Source organism: Magnusiomyces paraingens, assembly GCF_902498895.1.
Source record: "Magnusiomyces paraingens strain CBS 517.90 genome assembly, contig: contig3, whole genome shotgun sequence".
NCBI lineage: Eukaryota > Fungi > Ascomycota > Dipodascomycetes > Dipodascales > Dipodascaceae > Magnusiomyces > Magnusiomyces paraingens.
In genome coordinates this window covers 3,692,501-3,705,042 of record NW_022474069.1, presented here as the reverse complement: position 1 = coordinate 3,705,042, position 12,542 = coordinate 3,692,501, and the positions used below count along the sequence as shown (strand labels likewise).

Below are 12,542 nucleotides of genomic sequence, written 5' to 3'. Positions count from 1 at the left end.
AAAATATAATGTATCTAATTGGTGGATTTCAGCGCTTTAGAGGTTTTTTTTTTTTTCTTTTTTAATTTGCGTCATTATCTAAATTGAAATTAACAAGGCGATCTGCATAAGTGAATAGGGTATTATTTGCAAGAGACTTAAGAATCAGGCCTAAAAGACTGTAAATGTTTGAAAAAGAAAATAAGGTACTAACTAAGTTGCAAGAAAATAAAAAAAAAAAAAAAAAACATCAAGCTATATGATATTTGTTCCATTTTGTCTTTTATATATATACATATATTTTTTTCCCTTTCTATTACTTAAAGTGAATAGTTATTGTTGTGAGCGGCTCTCCTTTCAATCCCTGTCATACGCTTTGCTAATAGGATGAACGGATTCTGACTAATAGCGGAACTTGAATTTATTTATTTTTTTTTTTTTATTTTTTTTTTTTTTTCTGTTGGGTCTAAGAACAAACTATTTTTTAAATGATAGAACGCGTACGTGCCATTCTCAAAATAGTATCGTGTCATTGATACGGCTGTAATCCTTTAGTCCTCCCAACAATAGAAATTTAATTTTTTTTTTTTTTTTTATATTTCCAGACCTAAAGTATATATATAAAATGTATTTGTATCTCTTAATATCTTTGGAAAAGGGTAAATTTTAAAACTTAAGCAAATATTTTTTTTTTTTTTTTAAATGAACATTTTTTATAAAATATATAATTTAGATATCTGTCTGTATTCATTCTACTATTGTTCAAGTTGTTTACTTGATCTTTTTTTTTTTAATTATTTCTAATAAAACCCTCAACCCTTATATAAAGAACACCACTTGCACTCACACTATATAAGCTGCATACCATAGTGATGTCGTATTAGCCAAGATGCTTTTTAAGCCACGAATTTTTTTTTTTTTTTGTTCTTTTTCAAGTGTTACCGAATGATGGGGAAAAAAAAAAATGTGCCAAAAAACGCCTGAAAAACTGGACTTGAAAATGACAAGGTCACATGATTTAAATAGTTACAGTCCCATAAGGTTTAATGAAAATAAATTGTATAGTTGAATTGTTGAATTATTAAAAAAGAATGATAAATTGAAAAAAAAAAATTAAAAATAAAAATAAACGGAAAATGAACAAAAAAAAAAAAAAAAAAGTTGGATTCAAAAGGAAATAAACTTGGTATAGAAAAAGGAAAACTAAAAAACTTTGATATTCAGTTGATTCAAAGTCACAATAATGTCATAACAAAGGTTTTCAAGTTTTTTGTTAAATGAAAAAAAAAAAAAAAAAAAATGCATGTTCATGGTATCATTCAAAAAAACAGTATACCTTTTAATCATTCAACAAAATTATCATGATATAATTTGATTCATAAAAAAATTTAACCAATAAAATGGTAGCCATACTAGTGAATTCAACTCTAGTAGGTCGTTATGCCAAGTGGTTCTTAATGATCTTGAATAATATAACCAATAAAAATATTTTTGATTTTTTTAAAATATTTTTAATAAAAATGCATCTAGGTCTGTTTTTTTTTTTTGAAATCGATCGATATAAAAGAAAGCTGGTAGCTATGCCTCTATATTTATGTTACATTGACTCCTTTCAAACTCATGACTTGAGTTGCAACATTAAATTTTTTATTACGATCAAGATCTTAATCTAAATAGTCCTAGTGAAAAATTTTAGTAGCAATCAAAAAATTATTTTTTTTTAACAAGTTTCTTTTTTTTTATTTATCATTAAAAGTCTGTTGAATGGATGGTATTAAGGAAAATCAAAATGTTTTGTCATTGGTTTATTATAAATTTAAAAAGTTTTGTTATTGATTTATTAGAAAATTAGAAAGTAGAATAATAATGAAATATAAAAAAAAAAAAACTTTTAATTAATGTGGGCAATTGGTAACCGTACTAAAGTAGCAAAAACAAATAAATAAAAGCATTTAATAAGTTGTAAAAAAGTGCCGTAATAGAATCAATCTTGCTTATCTTGATTGATTTATCCATTTCATCAACATTTCAATCAATATGGCTAATCATCATTCAAATATTTGGTATTAGATATAACATGACCAGAAACCTTGTTTGACAAAAGTTTTGAAAGCTACTAATGGTGATAAACCTAACTCTCAATCTTCACCCGTAATTCATCTGAAATAATAACATTTTATTTTTAGTTAAAAATTCCTTGTAAGCACTTAGTTCAACTGTCGGCTAAACTTGAATATGTAAATGAAAGTTAGTGTTTGTACTTGAGATATTGCAACGTGGTGGTCACAATATGTTTTACCTCTTTGAAAAAAATAAAATTAAAAAAATAAAATTAAAATAGTCTTTGGGAAAGTAAAGGTATAAAAATAGTGTGCGAATCTCATCCAATTTATATTAAATCATTTATGACTTATGTAAAAAAAAAACAATGGTATTGCTGTCATCTGGAAATGTGTTGGCGGTAAAATAAAAAAAATGACCTAAATAAAAAGTAAGTTACATTACATTAATGAAAAAAAAAAAAAGAAATGAAGGAATAATTATTCTTTCATTTCTTTTATGTCATTCTATAATTTTATTCAAAGTGCTTTTTTTTTTTTTTTGCAGTTTGAAGAAACATACTTTTTAAGCATTATAATAAATGAGGAAAGCATTAAAATACTATATATAGTATATATATATTAATTGATACTATTAGTTATGAAATTGGTTTTCTCGAACTTTACTTGAAAAATAATTTTGCAAATTTGTTTGTGTTTTTTCAGCATTCTTATGTTTGCTAAATCAACACCAATTGTTCACTAGATTGAAAAAAAAATAATAAATAATTAAATATTTACCATTTTTCACAAAGACGACCGGACACAAACATGTATTTTTTCACTTCCTCTCCGTGAAATTTGTATTCTACTAAATCTACTTGACAAGTTTATTAATTCAATAAAGGACTTTCCCTATTAAAATAAAGAAACTTCGAGGTATTTTTTTTCATCAAATACATCAAATAAAAACTAAGACCGATATCAAAAAAAAAAAAAAAAGAACAAAGTTTGTTTTAATATCTTAAGCAAAAATATTATGATAAAAAAGATGGATGGAAGTATTTACCCTTTAAAATGGGTGCAAACACCCTTGAAAAATTCAAAAGAATTTCCAAATTTCCAAAATATTTTGGAGTTACAATACCTGGGGTACTAATTATTTTACCATAAATAGACCTGTGTATATATATATATATATATATAAAGCCCATATATCTTATTTCATATTGACTTGTTTACTACTATTAAGTCGTACATACTTGATTTCCGGGTGATTTGTAAATTTCGGATCCATTTTAAAACGTACATAAAGTTTCCATCAGACCTTTTATTTCTTTTTAATTGCTAAAAAAAGAAATCTCAAAGTAAGTAACTCGAACCGAATTTTTTTTTTTTTTCTTTTAAAAAAAAAAAAAAAAGAAAAATAATAACACACCAGCCTGTTCATTAAATGAAAATATATACGTAAACATTTAAAAAGCATTAAGCTTGTAATATTTTTTTTCTTTTTTCATGGAGAACTTTGCAGTGTTGTAATATTAAAAAATTAAGAAAAAAAAAACGTATAGTTAAAACGGTTAATATTTTTTTTCTAAAAAATTTCCAAAATTTCATTAAAAAGTAAGGTGCTTGTTACACCTCCTACTCAAAACAATAACAATAACAATGATCATTATCATTATCATTATCATTATCACCATCATCATCATCATCAACATTTCCTTTGCTCTGAGATTTAACATTACCAATAAAGCTTTCTGATAAAGTACCTAAAAACCCCACATTTTGGCCAAGAGGTGGTAAAGTACAAAATTTTTTTTTGACCATCTCGAGCTAGTCGAAGCGGAAGAGAGAAAAGGCATGAATATAAATAACAACTTGAACAGAAGTTCTTTTTTTTTTTATAAATAAAATAAAATAAAAAAATAAAAAATAAATATTTTGTTACTTACCTCGTCCAGCAAAGATCTTTGATTCTAAACTGTTTGCTGAATGGACCGATAAGCCTGCCACGTGCGGCGAACAACAAAGACGATAATGACTAATCATTTTAATGATGTACAGATGTGTGGCTTTAAATGTTGATTGCATTTTGGGAAAGTACCATTAAACAAAGTATTTATTTTTTTAACTAGTGAGGCTGGTCACGGGGTCTCCCTTACAAAAAAAAAAAAAAAAAAAAAAACATGGTGGTGCAATAAACCTTTTGAAGAGAAACCTGTTTAACAACAAATTTGGTGAGACAAGCAAAGTATGGGATTCCTTCATTTGAAGATTTGGATTCTGTTTTTTTTTTGTTTCAACAGTATATATATATAAGAATAAAAAGAATAAAAAGAACAATAGAATGAAGAATTTTAAGAATAAAATAAAAAAAAAAGGCAAAATTCAACATCTTCAAGTAAACAAAGAACTTAAAATGTCACTTGTCCGGCAACGAGCTTCCTTTTTCGAGCAAACCCTTGCTCCTCAGAGGCTAGGACACCGCAGCAACTCGGGGCCCTCATCACCGCCATCATCACCATCTAAAACCTATTCATTTTCTTTTAAGAATGAACCAAGTCTGGCCAAGGCGCAATTCAGTCTCCCGAAACTACAGTCTTCTAGGCAGTCAAGTCCTCCTTTATTGTTTCTTCCAACTCCGGATCAGTCACGGCCGCAAAGTAGGCTTAAAGAGCTTTCACGTTTAGCTGAAGAGAATGCGGTTCTTATGGCTAAGGTTAAACTGCAAATTGCCAATGCTGAGGGGCAAATAAATAGGGTGAAAAGTGGGGTTGAATATTTAAAAAATCGTGATGATGAAGAAATTGATTTTCAAAAAACAAGGAAACAGCCACGGCCACGGCCACGGCCACAGAAACGAGTAAAAATTGAAGTTGGAGCAGGATTACTTGAGTCAACTAGCCATGATCTTTTTGAGGCTCGCAATTTTAACTTTCTCTTTAAGGATATGCTTGTACTAGGGCCTCAGGTGTTTTTGACCAAGTATTTAGCTCCATTTGGTTTTAGAGAAGCTCTTGAAGTTGTTGAAGATCTTGTTCCTGGAGTTACAAGAGAAAAAATGAGAGTTAAACCATTTGTGCTTGTTTATGAGAATGAAAATGACAAATATGGACTTTCATTTGTAATTGTAGCCTTGTGTTCAAGAAAAGAGATTCTCAAGGTGTTTCCCAAAGACTGTGTGAAGTTTATCTTTTCTAAAGGAACTGAATCATGGAATGGAGGATCTTACAAAGCTTGTCAAAAGATTATTGATGGTGAGTACAATGTGATTTTTAAATGAATTTAACAAAATGAATACTAACAATAAATCAGAATTTGTTTGGTTTCAACGACCATTGCTTGATGAGATTTCTTTTTTCCAATATTCTCCAGAAAAAGATCTTTCTAATGATGTTATTTGTGAAAATCTTAGAACTCTATGTAGCAAAACTATGGAAGAAGAAGAAATCCCAGCTTATGAAGACTTGATTGAAGGATTTCCCCCTATATTTTAGGTTATTATTAGAATTATAATTAATATTATTGAGAACCTGGGATTCTTTTACCCCATATTTTTTGTACACTATTTTTTCTTTCTTTTTTTCTTTTATTTTTTTTTTGACAAATCCACGAATTTACTCTTTTCAACCAATAACAATAAAGAAGAAAGGATAGAACATGTCTCATAGACCTGCTCTTTAGAGAAGATAAAGAGGGGTTGGCCAAGGGAAAGAGATGGGGTGGGTGGGTTGGAAAAATAATTTCATTGACAACTTATTTCTTTTCCCAAAATTGTTCCTGGCCTTTTTCAAAAATAAAAATATAGTCAAAATTAGAAGAACATGAAATGAAAATATGAAGAAAAAAAAAAAAAAACTAAAAACAAAAAAAAAAGAAGAAAACTTCAACACTTTTATTCATTCAATTGAGAAGATTTTCTTAAGATTATAGAAGATTTACATGTTTTTCTTAATAGTCATAATATTTTTATTTTTTTTTTTTGGCGATCGCTAATATTTAGACAAATAGCCGATGAATATGCGCTTAAAAAGAAATTTGGCGGTAGTGAAGAAACGGTTTTCAAGTTCAATTGATTTCTCAATATTACCGACCATTTTTTAAATAACAAGATTTAACGTCGGGCTCTCCTGTTTTTATTTTTATTTATTTATTTTCATTATTTCATTCTCCTTCTCCTCATTAATCACCCAATGGAATGTGCCCGGTGGGGTCATCATCATCATCACAAGAAAAAGAACGATGGAACGGAAGAAGTATTAGGAAACATATTGTTGGACAATATTAATAAAATAAACATAAACATAAAAATAAAAACAAAAATAAAAATATAATTATAATTAAAAATTAAAAAATAAAATAAAAGAGATTCCACAGTGATGTTATTCTTTTTAGTGGCTAATAACATTCACAACAACGTATGCAGGGCGGCGGCTAGGCTTAATGGATTCATTTTTTTTTTTTTTTTTTTGCCCGAACGTTCGGTCATATTTCTAAGAAATCAAAAGATTTCATATGATATTTTTCTTCTTCAATAATCTCTGTTTTTTTATTTTTTATTTATTTTTTTATCTTTTTGATTTCAAGATATATAGATAATATTGTTTATCATGCCAAGTATTTACAGACCCTATAGGAAACGTAATTGGTTTTTTTTTTTTTTTTTCTTTTTTAATTCATATTGAGGGTTTTCACATCATAATTATAAGAGGATATATGTAAATGAAGACAAAAGAAAAATACTTGATAACTCATTGTAGCAGGTGACATTAATATGTTTATTATATATAAATATATTTATGTGTGTTATTTATTAACCAATCACAATTCTTTCTTAAGACGTAAGCCACGGGGGTTTTTTTTTGTTTTTCTGCTGCTGTTGTTGTTGTTGTAGTAGGTCAGCTACATATATACTTGTGTCCGGGATACCTCCATCTCCCGGATATCTTGATAAGATATAATACAAAGGTTATTTTTGATTTTAAAAGTAAAAACAAAAAAATTTAGAGATGGGTCAAACAAATATTGTGAAAAAAACAAAAAAAAAAAAATAGATTCTGGGGGGGGGGCGGGTACATTCAAACCATGATTAAAATTTAATATGCGAGATTATCAAGAACTTTTTTTTTTTTTTCAAAGTATAATATAAGCATAGCTATCTTAAAGTTGATAATTAAATACCAATGTTTTTTTTTTTTTAATATATGAGCGCGCCTGTTTTTTTTTTATTGAATTTTCTGCGTTTATCATCGCGGGTATTGCCACATTTTAAGTCTAGTTTATACTAGTTGTATACGAATATTTTTAAAATTTTAAAAAAAAAAAAAAAAAATAAGGTGTTTTTTTTTACTACAAAATGATGTGGACATTTGAGGGCTTTGTTAGAATCCCATTTTAAAGAAGAAAAAAGAAGGAAAGAAAGAAAGAAAAAAAAAAGGTCTTTGGTTATAACAACATCAAACACCAAATACTAACGAAGGGGACTTTAGTCGTCATTTGGAAGTCTTTCTTCTAATGCGGAGTTTTATTTTTATTTTTTTATTTTAACGATCGGGTACAATGTCATCTGTACATGAAAATTATAATACTATTGATTGACAACGGAGCTTATTTTATTTTTTATATATTTATATGTTTTTTTTTTTATTCTAACCCTACCTGGAGATGGTTAACTGTTGGGATTTCTAACTCTATATATCACCTTGTAGAAATATAAAATAAAAAATCAAAAATAAAAAAGCCGAGCTTAATGGGCGGCTAAATCTAAGCCTATTTTTTTTTTTTTTTTTTTTTTTTTTTTAACAACAACGATTGTCCATTCCTTTTGAAATGGGATTAAAAAAAAGAGTTCTCCTTTAATTCAAAAAAAAAAAAAAAATGCATACACAGTGGCAATTTTAATTTTCAAATTGAAGTTGGAGTATTGTTATATTATTAAAAGAGTAGTATATTCTACGTTTAACAGCAACCTAGGTTGAGAATCATATATAATCATTGGTATTAATGACATCTTGGCTTTGAATAATCTTGGGATAGCCCATTGCCAAGCCCGCTTTAAAAGTCTGAACCGGTGAGTCTTTAAAGGATTAGAAAGAAAAAAAAAAAAGGATGAACCTCCATAGTTTTGTAATAAATAAACAATAAATTAATAAAAATAGAAAGAAAAAAAAATTAAGGATGGTTAGTTCAGCGTTTTTAAGAAATGGTTAAATCAATAGTAATAGGGATGGCTTTTTAAAAAAAAAAAAAAAGAAAAAAAAAAAATTAAACTTGGCTTTTCTTATCGATTGGCTAGGATTTCAGGGGGATTAAAAAAACAATCCCTCTACTCTACTTGGTGTCTATCAAAAAAAAATATATATATATATTTTTGAGTTTTATTTAAGTCTTGTGTTGTACACACACACACACCAAAAAAAAAAAAATAAACCTTTAAATAAGCCCTTCTTTTTATGGCAGGTCAAACCTATATAGTATATATAAATAAATATAAAAAAAAAACAACTGATGATGATCATTATAATCATTCAATTAATAAAAGGGAAAAAAAAAACAGAAAAAAAAAGGGACATTGAAATGGGGGGCCAGAAAAAAAAACAACATTGAGAATATTAGAATAAAATAGAATAATGTTTTTAAAAATAAAATGGAGAGATGAATAAATAAAAATATAATAATAATATTGAAATATAAAAATCACCAGTCCAAAGCGCTTAAACTCAGTTGTTTATTTCATCTATCGTCAATAATAATAGTAATAATCATAAAAACAACTTTAACACTTCAAAATAAACACCCGCCCATATATGTCTACATATACAGTCACATACACACACAGTCCACACATCATAGTCACAACGATAATTGCTGGTTTGTTCTAATGCCATTTTTTTTTTTTTCCGCTATACAGTAGTTGAATTCCGGCGCATAAATGTTATCGGTTGATAACAAAATGTTAAAAAAAAAAAAAAAAAAAAAAAAAAAACGCGTGGTTCCTGATGAAGTTATTTCAAACCTTTTTTTTTTTTTTTTTTTTTTTTTTTATAATTTTTTGTCGCCCTAATAATAATCCTTGAACCAAAACGGGCAAAAAACCGTTTTTCAGTTATATGCCTTGGATTAAAAGATTATAAAAAAAAAAAGAAGAAGAAGAAGAAGAAGAAGAAAACAAAACAAAAGAAAAGAAAGAAAAAAAACTCTTATATAAATATAACTCTCTTTCCCCTAGTTTAGATTCTTTTTTTTTTTTTATCTTTTCCTTATCAACTATCATCTTCATCTATCCCCCTTTTCCTCCCATTATCATCATCATCATCATCATCATCATCATCATCATCATCATCATCATCGTCATCTATATCCACTCCGAAAAATAAACACACAAAAAAACAAAAACAATGGGCGCAGAACATATTCAACCCACTGTCTCTTCTATCGAAGTTGGCGGTGTCCCAGCAGAGGGCAAGGACGATGCCTTGCTCCGTGAACTCGGCTATGCTCCAGAACTCAGACGCAACTACTCGGTGATCCAGGTATTTGGTATCGCCTTCAGTATCATGAGTTTGCTTCCTTCGATTGCTTCCACCCTTGCCTTTTCTCTTCCGGCTGGTCCTGTTGGTATGACTTGGGGTTGGATCATCCCATCTTGTTTCATTCTTACCATTGGTCTTTCCATGTCTGAAATGGGTTCCGCTATGCCTACTTCCGGTGGTCTTTACTGGTGGACTTTTAAGTTTTCTCCACCATCTATCCGCAAACCTGCTTGTTTCCTTGCTGGTTACGCAAACTCTCTCGGTCTTATCGGCGGTCTTGTTTCTATCGATTATGGATTTTCCGCATTGCTTCTTTCTATCCCAGCCATTGCAACTGAAGGTGCCTATAGCCCTACAAAGTACCACACTTATGGTGTTTTCGCTGCTTGTGTCATCTCCCACGCTATTGCAGGTGCCTTGGCTGCTAACATGGTTTCCCGCTTGCAAACCGTCTGTATCATTACCAACATTATTATCATTGTCGTTACCATCATCGCCCTCCCCATTGGCAGAGCCAACAACGGTGGAGTTAACTCAGGAAAGTGGGTCTTTACTCATATGGAAAACTTGTACACATGGCCCAAGGGTTTCACCTTTATGCTTGCCTGGCTTTCCCCCATTTGGACCATTGGTGCCTTCGACTCCTGTGTCCACATGGCTGAAGAAGCTTCCAACGCTGCCGTCGCTGTTCCCTTTGGTATCATTGGCTCTATCTCTGCTTGCGGTATTCTTGGTTTCGTCATTAACTCCATCATTGCTGCTTCTATGAACCCTGATGTTTCTGCTACTCTTGGCACCTACACTGGTCAACCCATGGCTCAGATTTACTACGACTGTCTCGGCAAGCACTGGACCATTGGTATGATGGTTTGCATGTTCATTGTCCAATGGTTTATGGGCTTTTCCATTGTTGTTGCTGGTTCCCGCCAGGTGTGGGCCTTTAGCCGTGATGGTGCTCTCCCCTTTTCCAGCTGGCTCCGTGTTCTTAACAAGAAGCTCCAAGTTCCTCTCAGATCTCTTTGGTTCATGTGCTTCATTGGTCTCATCATTGGCCTGCTGTCTCTTATTGACTCTGCTGCCACTTCTGCTCTTTTCTCTCTTGCCGTTGCTTCTAACACTCTTGCTTGGATCTTGCCCATTGCCATGCGTGTATTTTTCACAGTTGATACCTTTACTCCTGGTCCCTTTTACATGGGGAAGATTGGCTCCAAGGTTGTTGGCAGTATTGCCACTCTTTATGGTACTTTTGTCATTGTGTGCCTTGCCATGTTCCCCGAAGAGGGTCCAAACCCTACCAAGGATACTATGAACTACACATGTGTTATTAACGGCTTTGTTTGGTTCGGAGCTTTGGGATACTACTTTATTCATGCCCACAAGTGGTTTACAGGTCCCAAGCACACCTTTGTTGATGATGCTGAAGTCCTTGAGGGTGTCATGGAAGAAGAGGAAACTTCTGGCAATGAGGCCATTACTAAGAAGGAGGATTAAATAAATGGTGGTGATTAGCTATTGTTTGATGATACATTTTATATAGTTTTGTTTAGTTTTATTATTAATATCGTTAATTTAAATTTTTCAGTTTTTTTAAAGAAAAAAAAAAGTTAACAAAAGTTAAAAATGGAATTATCCTGCATATAACTTTTTCTAATTAGGGAACCACAGATCGGATGCCTGTGGACCATGAAGCTTTGAAAGTGATAATAAGAATGAAAAAAAAAAAAAATAAATAAATAAAAAAACATGGAGAAAGAAGACATATATATAGCATTTTATATATGATTTTAATGGCTCATCTGAACACCCGGATGATCTTATTGAAAACCGAACGAGTCGGTTTTCCATGTATTTTTTAAAGTCCGGATCAGAGTAAATGAAGAAAAAAAATTTTTTTTTAAATATATTTTCTTTTTTTTATTATTATTATTATTTATTTATTTATTTAATTTTTTTTTTTTTTTTGTTCATATATTTCTTCTTTTTTTTTTTTTTTTTTTTTTTGGTTTTTTGAAAATATCCTTCTTCTTTCCTTTTAATTTTTCAACCATCACCACCATACACTTTCTTTTTTATATATACTAAATATAAAATTTAAACTTACCCCAGATAATAAAAAATAAAAAAAATAATACAATATTTATTATTATAACTCAAATTCAAATTCCTCTCACCCATACTTCTTATGACCCGCAATATTTCTTCTCAGAGCTCTGCGGGGTCGTCAAATTCTCCGTCGCCTGGTGGTGAATTACCATGGACCCCAGACTTTAAGGGCCCTTTACAACACCCCCCAATAGCAAGAACAACCTCCTGGTGTGCACGTAGCGAGCCTTTTGATTACATTTCCGAAGACGAGGCAGATGACATTGATGACGACTTGGATGATGGCCATGAGGGTAACAACAATAATACTCTAGAAACAGGCCAGATGAATTTGATGATGGTTATATTAACATTTCTGACTTCAGTGTGTGGATTTCTGTTTGGTTATGATACCGGGTACATTTCCGGCGCCCTGGTGGTGATTGGAAACGATTTAGGGGATACTCCACTAACAAGTGGTAATAAAGAACTGATTACGTCGGCCACGTCGCTGGGCGCACTTGTGGCTGCATGTTTGGGGGGAGTTTTGGCTGACCAGTTTGGGCGCAAGTGGGTGATTTCATTTGCCAATGTCTTGTTTATTGCTGGGGCAGGGATGCAAGCGGGTGCACATACATTATGGACGATGGTTGGTGGAAGATTTGTGATGGGATGGGGTGTTGGACTTGCATCGTTGGTTGCACCGTTATATATTTCTGAAATGGCACCGTCCCGGTTCCGTGGAAGATTAGTTGTGATTAATGTGCTTGCAATTACAGGAGGACAACTGGTAGCTTATTCAATTTCAGTAGGGTTATCGCATGTTAATAATGGATGGCGGATATTGGTAGGATTATCAATGATTCCTGCAGCCATGCAGATGGTTGTTTTCATATTTATGCCAGAT

At 30.9% G+C, this 12,542-nt stretch overlaps 3 protein-coding genes across 3 annotated transcripts in view; all 3 read left to right on the top strand.

Moving 5' to 3' along the window:
• Positions 1-4,440: 4,440 nt before the first annotated feature.
• Positions 4,441-5,518, top strand: SAPINGB_P004446 (uncharacterized protein; the record flags this gene model as incomplete). The annotated part of the gene is made up of 2 exons (XM_031999161.1): positions 4,441-5,278; positions 5,337-5,518. 2 exons carry the CDS (start codon positions 4,441-4,443, stop codon positions 5,516-5,518), a joined length of 1,020 nt encoding a protein of 339 aa, XP_031855052.1.
• A 3,900-nt stretch (positions 5,519-9,418) lies between these two features.
• SAPINGB_P004445 (uncharacterized protein) lies at positions 9,419-11,044 on the top strand (the record flags this gene model as incomplete). The annotated part of the gene is made up of 1 exon (XM_031999160.1): positions 9,419-11,044. One exon carries the CDS (start codon positions 9,419-9,421, stop codon positions 11,042-11,044), a length of 1,626 nt encoding a protein of 541 aa, XP_031855051.1.
• Positions 11,045-11,735: 691 nt separating this feature from the next.
• SAPINGB_P004444 (uncharacterized protein) overlaps positions 11,736-12,542 on the top strand; it is a gene marked incomplete at both ends in the record, with an annotated part of 1,899 nt that continues 1,092 nt past the window's right edge. The window contains one exon of the mRNA XM_031999159.1: positions 11,736-12,542. This exon is cut by the window's right edge and continues 1,092 nt beyond it. Coding sequence (XP_031855050.1) covers positions 11,736-12,542 — 807 coding nt within the window.